We start from the raw sequence: 13,466 nt of genomic DNA, 5'->3' as shown, positions 1-13,466 counted from the left end.
TCTTTGATCTTTCCTCAATAGGATGGAGTGATGATCTTATCCCCATTTCTTACAAATCAAGTTGTGATTTGAGATTATCTTTTGATTTTTCATTCTATATTCAGTAATGTCCCACAAATTGATTCACATATATTCTTTTTAATATGCATAAGGTCAAGATTATGATGTATCACATTATATTTCCAATATAATAAAATCAAAGAAGATACTCATTTTTTTCTAGTTGAATAGAATTATCATTAATTGTTTTCCCAAAAGTAAATTTAAAATTTTTCAACTCATTTATCATCATATCTCCTTTTCTAGCAAAAATGTAATTACGCTCATCCGTCCCTCACAGATCATCCCTAAATCATGTGAATGGAGGTAAATCATTTTCACATAAATGAGCAATTTTTGTGCATCATGTCTCCTTCAAAAGGTGAAATCTGTCATCCTGGCGGTCCCCCCAACTGGCACACATCATTAGGAGGGAGTACATCAGGAAAATTATAAATCAGGTAACACCGAACCTAAGGCGACCGATTCAAACCCATAGAACTTTCCTATCGACTGTCAGGGTAAATCGGAAATCACTTGAGACGGGCACCTCAGAAGCCTAACATCCCGTTGTTACACACTTTATTTGAAGGAAAAATCCCTGCAAATGCACTATAGTTAGGATCGAATCATAGGTATACCTAAGCAACAACTTGATGTTCTTCCACTGCACCATAGCCTCGGGAGCTTATGTATCATGTCTCCTAATAGTGTAGGTGGTCTTCCATACCCTTATGTGCCATCAAAAAATTAAGCATTTTTTTTAGATGCATGATCACTATTTTGAAACATCTGATGACCCATATAATAGTATTTTCCCTCATGTTTTTAGCATTGTGAATATGTAAATTGATGACATGCTGGGCATTCAAGTTTTCCTTTAGTGCTCCATCCAGATAAGATTGCATACCAAGAAAATCACTAATGTGACATATGATTGAAAATTTTGTTAAGTTGATACATCATATATTTGAACTCCTATCTGCCATAAATCCTTCAAAGCTGCAATAAGAGATTACAAGTAGATGTCGATGTTATTTCCTGGAGCATATGAGCTAGGTATCAATATGACAACATAAAGTATAGTTGTTTCATACACATCCATGGTGGAAGATTATATGATATTAAAATAACCGGTTATGTACTATATGTCACACATATATTTTTGAACAGATGAAATCCATCTAATGCTAAGCCAAGCCTTATGTTCCAAGATCCTTTGCAAATTCTAAGTGCTTATAGTTAAATGTTTGCCAAGCTGGGAAGTCAGTCAGATGTCACATGTAACCATCCTTTGTGAGAGATTCAGAATGTCATCTCATATGGAATGCTGTTTTGGATGATATAAACAAACATTGTAATTTAGATTTTATTGGAAAATACCATAAAACCTTACATGCGATTTTAAGATGTTTCCATTTAAGCTCACTATGTGTTTTGCATTGGATACTTTTTTTATCCAACCTCTAAAACAAAGTGCAATCATTTGGGCAAGCATCAAACTTTCGTAATCAAGTCCTAATTACTTCATCAATTTTTTCTGCTTCATAGTATGATTTAGACAAATCATCCATTACATTTGAAAATGTTTCTCTCAACAAATTTAAAAGCATATCAAAAATCTTGTTCCTCATGTTGCTTAGACACTTCAAGTGAAGCAAATAAATAATAAATGCAAGTTTTAAAATTTTTTTATAACCTGGATATAATTCTTTTTGTAAATTATCAATTAATTTATAAAATTTCTCAACCTATTCAATTGGAATTTCTTTATCATTTTCAAATTCCGATGTACTAATAATACTATCATATACTCTAGGATCCCAAATGCCTCATAAACTAATCCTTGCATATCATCTATATCCTTTCGAGACGAAACAAAAGCAGAGTTTGTAGATGCACTATATGTTATCTTTCCATAAGTTACCCAATGAGTATAACCTTCGATAAATCCATCAACCGTGAAATGATCATAAATAACCTCTTTTGAAACAAATATACCAATCTTACACCGTACACAAGGGCATAAAATCATTCTATTTATGTTTAACATTAGAAAATGCAAAATGTAAGAAACTCTCAACTCCATTTCTATACTTCTCAGTTTGTATCGATAAAATCATTCAACTCTTATCCATAATGATTCTACAAAAATACTTATTCAAATAAGTTTAGCACTATGATAAATTGAAATTTTTTAAAATGCATGTATACTAAATTTAACACTCATAAATTACAATACACAATATGAATGTATAAATATAAATAGTCACAACTCATAAACGACACAACCATTTAATATGAGATAAGCCCTAATAGTGTTGCTTAGTTACCATGTTGCTCACACATTTCCAAAGCCAAGGAGATAAGGCAAAAAACTGAGGATCATACCTTCTTCGAGAACTCAGATCTTTGAAGAACATGTCCGATCTTTTGAGCGTGCTTCAGCAAAACCATCGTGAGACCAAGCACCAAGTACCAAGACCAACAACTACCATCACAACTACGTCGTGAGGGGAAGAAGTTGAAAAGGGGAGAGGGGATGTCAACCAACAAACACGGAGAATAGTTGGAAAAAGAGAAGGATGCAGTGTTCATCCTTTAGACATGCTCGTGCAAAAATTAAGTTTAACTAATTATATATTTTTTATTAATAAATTAATATTGACATTTATTAAATATGCCTAATTTGATATTTATTTTTTTTTAAAAAAATATTTTAATAAATGTCCTTATAAGATATTTATCAATACTATAAAACAAGTGTCGTCGAAAAAATATCACAATATACTAATTTTGAAAAAATATCACAATATACTAATTTTCTGATAGTGTTGCACACAACATCTACGTAAATGGCCATGCACGACGCCGTAGCTTCGTATCAAGGACGTAAACTGATCAGTAACTTCTCCAATTCCATATCCGAATCAGATAAATACCTCAATTTTATCAATCAAAGCAACAATAAAAAGGACTGCTTTTAGAGAACCTTCAGATGTAAGTCAAGCTGCAGCTGCAATTTTCTCATTTCGTGAAGTTGAAAAACTGGCATCAGCATCTCTACCTGTGCAAGAACAGCATAAAGTGAGATGTCGATGCAAGGTGCAGTGTACATATAAATAGGGGTGAATAAAATCTAGATTAAATTGAAATAACCAACAGAATTAGTAAGCTCAGTTATTTTTTTTTTTAAATTAATTCAATTTATTCCTATCCATAAAAAAGGATAGTCCGGTACACGAAGCTCCCGTTATAATCCATAGTACCCAGTCTTATCTTACTTTTTACAAAAAATTATTTCCAACAATTTATTCCCATCGATCTCAATTTTAAAATATCAAATTCCATTAAACCAATCATATGTTGTAAATAATCGATTGATATATCTAAATCAAATAATTGCACAACTCGACTAATAAACCAGATCTATTCAAAGTCGATCAATATTATTATTTGGCTATGACATAATCAATCAATCAATTGATTGATAAAAAATATATATTGGTTGAGTTTGTTCCATTTTAATAGTAAAATTTTGGTTGGTTCAATTTGTTTTTGTTTTTTTTTAAAAGTGATTAGTTAGATTTCGATCTATTCACCTTTATCCCCTTTCCGTCTGCTGCGCCATAGAAGACGAATAGGTGTGCCAGGAAAGCCGGCATCCTTCCTCAACTGTTTCTCCATGTAACGCCGATAGGTCTCCGGGAAGAGCTTTGCATCGTTGACAAAGAAAACAAAGGTAGGAGGCCTTATAGCAGCCTGCAACACAACATTCTTAAGAATTTCATATGGTGAATTCATGGAGAAGCCAACTTTGGCTTTATCTCGTCACTGCCATCAGCAATTGACAATTGAAAACTCTTTGACTTTCCAAAGTTTACCTGAGTGCTGTAGTATATGCGTCCACGTTTTCCACCTCTGGTTCTTGGTGGGGGTTTAAAGGCTATAGCTTCCTGCACCACCTGATTAAGAATTGAAGTTCCTAACCTTCTGGTTCGCTCCTTTTCGACCATCGCGACCGCAGCTATGATCCTACATAACAGCGATAAGCACGAGTTTACAACCATACAATGAGCTACTAAACTCTACAGTCGAATGCTGCTACCATTTAGTAAACACAAATAGATGTATTTCTTACTATTCAAGTATGTCCAAGTAAACAAGGCAAACAGAAATGAATGGAAGATACCATATCTCATTACTTTTCTATTCCCTTACATGTCAACTACTTCATTACCCCTCCTACTTCCTCCCCTTGAAGTAAACACAATATTAGTATCATAAGATGATGCTAATAGTAGAGAATGGTCGACTAAAGATCTCGGAGAAGTACTACTCGAGTCAAGCATGAATATAGATTAAGAGAGATGAGTGAGCATCAATGAAGATAAACACTACTAAAGTAAAGAAGAGGCATACTTATCGACACTACGGCCGGTAATTGCAGTCGAGTAGACAATCGGTGCCCAATCGAGTAACCGGAGCTTCTCCCTGACGTCTTGCTCATAGTATGATGTTGTCTGTTGGTTCTTTTTTGGTATAGTATCCCATTTGTTCACTACAACTATGCAACCTTTTCCTTCTCTCTCAATTCTTTCAGCAATCCTGACATCCTTATCAATAGATACATAGACAAGGACAACTAATTCAGGCTAAATTAAAAGTATGGAATTAATAATAGATAATTCAAACCTGAACTGGGCTCTGATCGTATTTACTAGTACAACAAAAGATATTTTATTTAGAACAATAAAAATTTAGAAGCAAATCTAATCTGCTTCCTTCAGATTGTATGGAGAAAAAAAATTGCTAAAAGTTTATGATGACTAAACTATATCATGCTTTGCAAATACAATTTTTAACAGCAAAAAAAGGACAGCTACGAAGCTTCCGTCATGCGGGAGCCCGGGGAAGAATCCATTGTACACAGTCTTACCCTGTTTTTTTGCAAGAGGTTGTTTTCAGGATTCAAACCGTGACCTTTAGGTTACAAAGCAACAACTTTACCTTTATGCCAAGGCTCCCCTTCAAATACAATTTTTAATAGCACCAACCCAAAAGTTTGGGGTAAGTTTTTCTTAATATCCCTTTGCTCTTTAATGACGGATGTAATCCATTCTGAGTAAATTTTGTAGTATCATAAGTAAATGGGTTATCATATTTCTTAATATCCCTTTGCTCTTCAATGATAGATTTTAAAAATGAAAAAAAAAAGTTGTATGGAAGGAATATATATGCGAAAGTTCTTGAGTTCGGATCTATTCTCAACATGAGATTGAAGGTATTACTGGCAGGACAAAGATTGGGCTGTTCAAATAAAAAGGAGTTTCTAGAGTTGTGTACGATTTGTTTATCTCTTAGGACTTGGGGTGAAAGGAAAATCTTATAAGACTGATAAAGGAACACTGAGGTGCAACTCTTATAGATGATAAAATGAATTCTACAGTTAGATAAAGGTTCGATTAGAGTTGAAGAAATGAGGGATAAAGAGAGACCAAAGAGAACTTGACATAAGATAATTAAAATTAATTTAAAAAACTTAGGCATAATTATTGAGTATAGTATAACCCCAAATATTTATGACTGGTTTATTGTTGTAGTAAAATCAAATATGTTGGGGGTTTGGCCACCCTAACCTAATAAACAAAGACCAGTTGCAAATGAAAAAAGATGCCAATGATGGAGGATGAAGAATGCCATTTTTCATTACACTACTTGAAACAACAGTATAAGATCGCAACTAAAAAATCCACTGGAATCTCAAAAGAAATAGAAACATAAAAGGACTTTAGAAAGTGGGTGTTAAGAACCAGATGGATGCAAGATATTCTCCAATATTCAATAACATTTTTTATCACTCAGGTCCTGCCATTTTTCAAAGATAATTGCTAAATCTAGTTTGATCATTTAAAGGTTTTGTCAAATTAGCATGAACCTTCATTTTAACATACTTATGCAGACAATTTTGTGAGACAAATCTAGCAGATATAAACTTTATGGTTAAACTTCTAGTTAAAAAATATTAATCCAATGACATGTCACTAGCAAATGTCATATTGAATTTTTTTCAGTTAAAATTATTTAAGTGATAAGGATTAACAACTTTTCTTGTTGCATAAATCTTACAATAACAACATTGCATGACTTTGAATTTTGTCTGCAGACTGATAGATGTAAAAAGAGGCAACATGCATCATTTCTTTTAACATGAAATTTTACTTATCTGGAAAAAAAAATATATCATAAAGCATGCTCTTCTATCTGGCATCAATATATATATCATCAAGCCAATATGAAAGATCTAGATAAAGTTGTCTTGAATTTTACAAGGATAATACAATCAAATAAGTATCAAGCTAAAAGAATACCTGCTCAGTAATGCAAGCCAATGCCTCAATAACAAGAGCCACCACATCCGTGCGGCGGATGGCTCGGAATGCTCTATTTACTGATAATGCCTCAGTTGTGCTACCAGCAGATGCTACAGTTGCTCTTCTACGTATGCCTGCTGTGTCAATAAGCTTGTATTTCTGCAAAAACAAATTAACTTTAGACACTTTAGGGTGGTGATCTAATACAAGTTTGACATCTCTAGATGCATAGTCGATTGTAACAGCAAATAATTCAAAATTATCTCTTTGTGATCATCACAGGTGATCAAGTATGCTGATACCTTTTATTTGTTTTGATAATCGGACAGTAGAATCCTAATAGACCTAGTAAGAAGTGTCAAATGTATCACTCCTAAAAATAATTACACTTCATCTTTTATTTTTGTCAAGGATATTGGCACTGCTATCAACCCCATTTCTCTCCGATTATTTTTAGATCAGCCTCTAATAGTTTTTTCTAATTATAATTATATATTTACATTTAGTATAAAATAGTGTGGCATGTATACGATGATTATATATTGAATGAAAACTAATTTTCCCCAATCATATAATTTTACATGGTAAAGGGGAGCCTTGGCGCAACGGTTAAGTTGTTGCCGTGTAACCTAGAGGTCACAAGTTCGAGTCTCCAAAACACCCTCTTATAAAGTAGGATAAGGCTGCGTACAGGACCCGCATTGACGGGAGCTTCATGCACAGACTGCTCTTTATCTAATTTTACACGATATCAAAGCCAACATGGTTTCTTGTCTAATCCCCTTGAGAACTAGCGAGGGGAGGTCACATGCACAACTAGTTCTCCCTCCCATATCTATCATTCCTTCTTCTAGTTTTCCGCTTTTCATTACGTTGCTCTTACCTACCATATCATCCTTCAGATTAGTGTTCCAATTATGTCAATTGCAATGAGCACAAGCATGAAGTTGGATAATCATGTCTCTTTCAAGATGAAGAATCTTACTGGGTGTGTCAATCATCTTGTCACTCCAGCCATAAAATGCATAGATCATCTGTCAACCTTGTGTGTCGTCCAATCTGACATTAGGCGGCTAACAAAAATCCATAGGTGTGTAAATATCAAATGATCTTGAAGATGGTATAAATCATCCTGCACTTCCCTCTGATTATTTCCCAATCCGCTTCTCATATTTTACCTAATTATAATTATATATTTTCATTTGGTATATTACCATATCTATATTTCTTCTTATGTTGTAATCTGTATGAAATAGGATGTCATCTACACAATGATCATATATTAAAGGAATAATTATTTCCACCAATCATCTAATTCTACAATCTTAAAGCTAATGTTATCAATTGGAATAATAAAAAAATTCTTACGTGTGTTTCGCAAATATGATAGGTATTAAAAGTAACAATATCTGAAGAAATAAATATAGTTGCGTGAGTAAAATTTTACAAAGCCTGGAATAACTTCAACATAACAGGAGAATAACACAATACAATCTAGAGATGCTACCTATGGAAGTTCTAGGTGGAAGAAAAACCAATATTTATCTTAAAACCCAATCAACAATAAAGTTCCCTAGTATTAAGATATCATGTTCAATTAATTTGTAGCAGGATGTAGGTACGCACATGCATTTCAGAGATAATAAATTAGTACTGTGATTGAAAAAGTATAGCTTTGCTAGTAGTACCAACAACTAACGAAGATAAGAAAATGTTGACAAACAGAACGTCAGAACCTGTCCATCAGGTCCAGCAATTTCAGTATCAATAGCATCACGAGTTGTCCCGCTGACTGGGCTAACAATTGTTCTTTCCTCCCCTACTAATGCATTCAGTATGCTGCTTTTCCCAACATTTGGTCTACCGACAATAGCAATAGAAGGAATATAGTTTTCTTCTCCTTCAACGTTATCTGAAGCCTGAAAAAAGAGTTCCAATTCATCCCATCAGTAGAACATTCCTAAAATATGGATGAAAAGTGGAATATATTTTAGTATTGCATTTAGACTAGAGATTAATTGTACCTCGGTTGCTTTCAGTTCTGAGCAAACAAGATCAAGGAGTTCCCCAGTTCCAGTGCCAGAAATAGCCGATATGGGTATAGGGGAAAACCTAACAAATAAAAAGGATTCAGATAATTAAAATGAAATTTATCTTTACTATCACAAATAAAGAGAAAGGTATGCAAAGACTGTAAAAAGGATTCAGAATTTATCTTGCAATAGTGCAATACCCACGTGCAGCATATTATTAAAACAAAGATTAGCATAGTTGAAGAACATCTTACCCTAAGGACCAAAATTCTGATGCTTGCATCAGCCCCTTGCGTGGAGATTCACATTTATTTACAGCGAGGATAATGCACTTATTTGAGTAATGCTTCCGTAACCAGTCTGCAATTTCCACATCAGAAGCCACAAGGCCAGCCTGTTTATTATAAGAAAAAAAAGTTAGAAAATGTCATTTTTCTCTATAATTTTCCATTAATTATTTTAGTAGCATTTATAGTTTAACTTTCTGAATATTAAACCAAATTGCTAGTTGAAATCCTGAACAACCAAGGAAATGCCATTACACTAGCCAATAAAGACTGAGAGAGGACACCTAAAGTGAACATTGAAGCCACAAAAATGCCAGACAAGTGAAGTAGAATGACAAGTACCCAGCTAAAGGTGAAGAATATGCATGATGAGGACATTTTTTTATTTTTCTTTCCTATTAGATGGAATAAGAAGAGGAAGCTCAGAGAAGATATGATGGTTAATGAGAATGTGGCAAAGAAGAATACATGGAACAGAAGACTACTCCTTATACTTCTATATCAGGTATAACACAGATTGAGCAAAGAAAATGATCACTTTTTGGCTCATCAGTTAGTTAGAAAAAAAATTATTGTGGCAATGAAAATTCTTAAAAGAAGTAATGAAAATATGTACTGAACATTGGTGTACCTGGCCATCTACAAGAAATATAATAACAGACGATTCATCCACAGCAGCAGTGGCCTGTTTCTCAATCATGGATGGCATCCGAGCAACAGCTGCTTCCCTAACTGTAAGGGGAATCCCATCCATACCTATTGTTGTACTAATTGCAAGCTCTTCCATTACATCAGCCTGTGACCTAGAAAAGATCATAATGCCCCCAGTATCTACTACCATAAATTCCCGATCGCCCCAGAAGGATCTCCCATACAACCTATCTCTAGTAACTCCTGGTTCATCAACAACAATTGCCCTGTTCCCCTATAAAAACTCATAAATAACAACTTCAACATAGTAATCTCCCAAAAAGAAGCCAGCTAATTAACTCTGATGGACTAGATTCAAATACAATTATCAATTACCCCCACAAGCCTATTGAACAATGCTGATTTACCAACATTTGGCCTTCCAACAATGGCGACTTTTGGAAGAAGATGGTCTGGAATCTGGAGGGATGAATTGGAGAATATTAGATAATTGACAGAATTGGAAATATTAGATAATTGGCTTAAGCATGCCTTTAAGCATGAAAATGTCAAACTAACGTAAAAGGAATGACAAGTTCAGGACCACAAAGAAAAGAAACAGTGATGCTTTGGAAACATGAAGAAACATATCAAATCTAAGACTAAAATAAAGAATGAGATGTAGTTCTCAGACAACTCCCACTTTAGTGTCTGTAACTTGCTCAAATCTAAGAAAGGGTAGTCTGAAAGAAACAAATTCTTACCAAAAAATTGGCACGTCAAGAAGTAATATATCTATAGTGTCAATCTGAAGTTCGTTGGCCTTTTGAATGTGTTAGAATATAAAGAATACATCATGTATACTAGTCTCACATGGTTTGCTAGCTATTAGTAACACTGTTGGGGTCATAGCTCTGAATGTAATAACTCTAATTCTAGATTGAATATATTTTATTCTACCTTTCAACTTGGTAACAAATCACAATTTCTCGTCCCTTAAAAAAAGATCTCCTCCAGCCCCATTACAAAGCACACACCTCGTGAGATAGATCAACTAAACAAAGGAACAAGTTAAGGCACTTTTCCCTTCAAGTTCAAGGCATATGTAGCAGACGGTTGCCATAATATCCTCTTCTTGGAGATGAGGTCGGTTTGTTTGTTGGTATCTTGCCTGCTACCTCTTACAACTAACTTGCAGGGCAATCCTACTAACAAAAAAAAAAAAAAAAAATGAAAACAGACGCCCAAGCCTGAACTTAACAAATCTGACTCAATCAAATATATAATTTCAGTAGAAGCAAGAAATGCAAATTACTGAAAACAGAATCTGCAAATAAACTCAAGAGGCAAAAGTTACTGGAAAGGAGCATTTATGTATAAATTCTCATACAAAAATCCTTTAATAAAGCTGAGACACACCTCTACCAGTGGATATCTTTGTTACTGCCAAAACATTGTCAAATAACTTTTCAAGCATCGAAATTCATAGTTGTAAAAGTTGTCTTCCATGACTTTATTCTCTTGAGAACATCATTTATGAAGTTTATCAATCTATTATCCAATGACAAATAGCATAAGCTATAGCATGTAGATCATAAACAAATATCTTTAAGGTCATAGGTTACAGAACCATACTGACATGTTTGCTAATTTTTTTCTTTATCCTTTGCTTCTCAGTTGTATGCCTTCTCTCACTGACCTCATCCTCTAGAATCATTAAGTGTATCAAGTTAGAAACAAAAATTAAATTCTTTCAAATAAAAGCACAAACAGCATGGAAGCATCTTGATCGAGCAATTAGATACATGAATACAACCAGCAATGAAGAAATATCATGAGCAACCAAATGACTCGCTTAACTTATAGCATCTCAGATGCTAGATAAGATTTGGCATTAGTTTACATAAATTAATTGCAAACACTTCTATCTAATCATCTGAAGTAGAATGCTAAGAGCTTATGAAATCAACACGGTATCATGTGCATAAATGCACCCATTATCTACATCCATTATTCATTTTAAAATGTTAATTTATCAATATTAGCTTCTCAGAATATGTAATACAGTCTAAAAGCAACTACATAGCTCACATATACCATCAACACCATAAGGAGTGTCAATATACTGGTTATTCCTTGACAAGAAAACTATTAGTCAAGATTAGTAGACCATTTCCATTGATACAATTAATTCAAGTTAATACTCCTATATGTCGTTTCCATTTTGCCCACCTATTAAATTCTTATGTCACTTTGCTCATAAATTTTAATGAAACTATATTGCATTCATCTCTAATCATCTTATTGTCAAAAATATATTTGATAATTTTTCATATGATAGACAACAAAAGTGGCATGTCAGAAAATTAATAGTTATTGTAATGACAAATGGTGAAGAAAACACAGAGAGAGACCTTAAACATCGCATATCCATAATGTGATAAAGAGGTTGATAGAATACACTCAGGATCTTACTTCTCATAGGTTGAAGACATATCCCAGCAGTATTACAAGTTTTCAGAAAAGAGGTTAATCTATACATACATATTCTTACACTCAGACATATCCCAACAGTATTACAAGTTTTCAGAAAAGAGGTTAATCTATACATACATATTCTTACACTCCCCTCCACATGCAAGTGGGCGCCTGAGATGATGGAATTTGACTGACCCAAACTAATCACAGGAACGGATGAAATATTACTAGCATGAGCAAGATTCAAACACAAGAATTTATACTCCTATATCAAGTTATCTATTGAAGGGGAGCCTTGGCGCAACGGTAAAGTTGTTGCTTTGTGACCAAAAGGTCACGAGTTCGAATCCTGGAAACAGCCTTTTGCAAAAAACAGGGTAAGGCTGCGTACGATGGATCCGGGATCCTACATAGAGGGAGCTTCGTGAACCGGATCAAGTTATAAATTGATTGGTTGACCACTTATCTCGAAAGCTTAAGTTATTGGGAAAATAAATATAATGCTATGCATTCATCTTACTAACGTAGGAATGATATACCTCTCCAATGCTGTTTGTACAATGTTGCGAACGTAAAAAAAACTTAAAGCATAACTCCCAAAAAATGCATGAAACCAAATGCGTAGTTCATTCTTTCAAGTTCGAAATCATAAACGAAGAAGTATTCTCAAATACTATGTCTGAAAGTCAGTTAAAACACAGGAGCTTTCTTAAATAAGAACAAAAAAGTTCAATTTTGGAGGGGAAAAAATATAAGAGAAGGAACCGATACCGAAATTTAGTTCACGAGACAACGATAGGGAGTACTCTCTGACAGCATCAATCGCCTCTTCCTCCATCGACTCGAGGTCAAAAGAGAAAAGATCGTCGGGACCGCCTCCCTCCTCTACTTCAGAATCTTCCTCCTCCACCGCCCACTCTTCAAGTTCGCCTTGATGACCATCCTCGCCAACGAGCCTCTGTGGGAGGGCGCTAAGGGCGATTTTACTGCGAATGAGGATCGACGGCGAAGGGGAAGGCAAAAAGGAGCTGGAGAAGGGGTCTCTGCAGGGAACCATGGCGAAAAGAATTGGACGAGAGGCCGGAACAGTGGGCAGTCGTGGGAGAAGGCCGGCAAGTGATAGCGAGGCCATGGGAGGGACGAGACGGAGCAGAACAGACTCCAGTGTTGTTATCCGCAACGGGTGAATGGAGAAGACGATTAAAAAAAAAACAAAGGGTTTGGGGCTTTTATTTTACTCTCCAGTAATTAATAAATTTATTATAAAATTTACATGCTTTAATAAACCAATCATGAAAATATTAAAATTAACTAATTTATTAGAAATACATATTTTTTGAAATCTCGAAATAGATCATTTTACGCTTCTAAGTAATTATTTTTACTTTAAAAAAATAATATTTTCTTTTTTAAAAAAAACAGATCGCTACAGCAAAGAAAATTTTATCTGCAAATTTTTAACTGAAAAATTAATTTTATTATAACTGAAAATTGCTCCAGTCCAGTTAACTGAAAATTTTTAAAATTCTCCATTATTTATCTGCCTGTTGCAACATACCCCAGTATTAAATTAATATCGAAATAGTCCCTACTAAAATATTTCCACTTTGTTAATAATTTAAAAA

General features: G+C 34.2%; 1 protein-coding gene across 1 annotated transcript; it reads right to left on the bottom strand.

The window, feature by feature from the left end:
* Positions 1-2,808: 2,808 nt before the first annotated feature.
* On the bottom strand, positions 2,809-13,036 carry LOC121970710 (GTPase Der-like). The gene is made up of 12 exons (XM_042521600.1): positions 12,613-13,036; positions 11,003-11,070; positions 9,760-9,843; positions 9,365-9,658; positions 8,701-8,840; positions 8,438-8,525; positions 8,150-8,332; positions 6,411-6,572; positions 4,462-4,655; positions 3,924-4,074; positions 3,642-3,801; positions 2,809-3,106 (listed from the first exon to the last, which is right to left on the bottom strand). Exons 1-12 carry the CDS (start codon positions 12,971-12,973, stop codon positions 3,045-3,047), a joined length of 1,947 nt encoding a protein of 648 aa, XP_042377534.1. The 5' UTR covers positions 12,974-13,036; the 3' UTR covers positions 2,809-3,044.
* Between the last annotated feature and the right edge of the window lie 430 nt (positions 13,037-13,466).

This window comes from Zingiber officinale, chromosome 4A, assembly GCF_018446385.1.
Source record: "Zingiber officinale cultivar Zhangliang chromosome 4A, Zo_v1.1, whole genome shotgun sequence".
NCBI classification, from domain to species: Eukaryota; Viridiplantae; Streptophyta; class Magnoliopsida; order Zingiberales; family Zingiberaceae; genus Zingiber; species Zingiber officinale.
This window is presented reverse-complemented; position numbering and strand designations above follow the sequence as displayed.

Bases quoted from the DNA above. Each gene is read 5' to 3' on its own strand.
- LOC121970710 (XM_042521600.1), bottom strand. From the start codon at position 12,973: ATGGCCTCGCTATCACTTGCCGGCCTTCTCCCACGACTGCCCACTGTT. The intron at 8,841-9,364 runs GTACACCAATGT...TATAATAAACAG, and splicing joins TATTTCTTGTAGATGGCCAG to GCTGGCCTTGTGGCTTCTGA. The intron at 3,107-3,641 runs GTGAATAGATCG...GTTCTTGCACAG, and splicing joins CAGACGGAAAGGGGATAAAG to GTAGAGATGCTGATGCCAGT.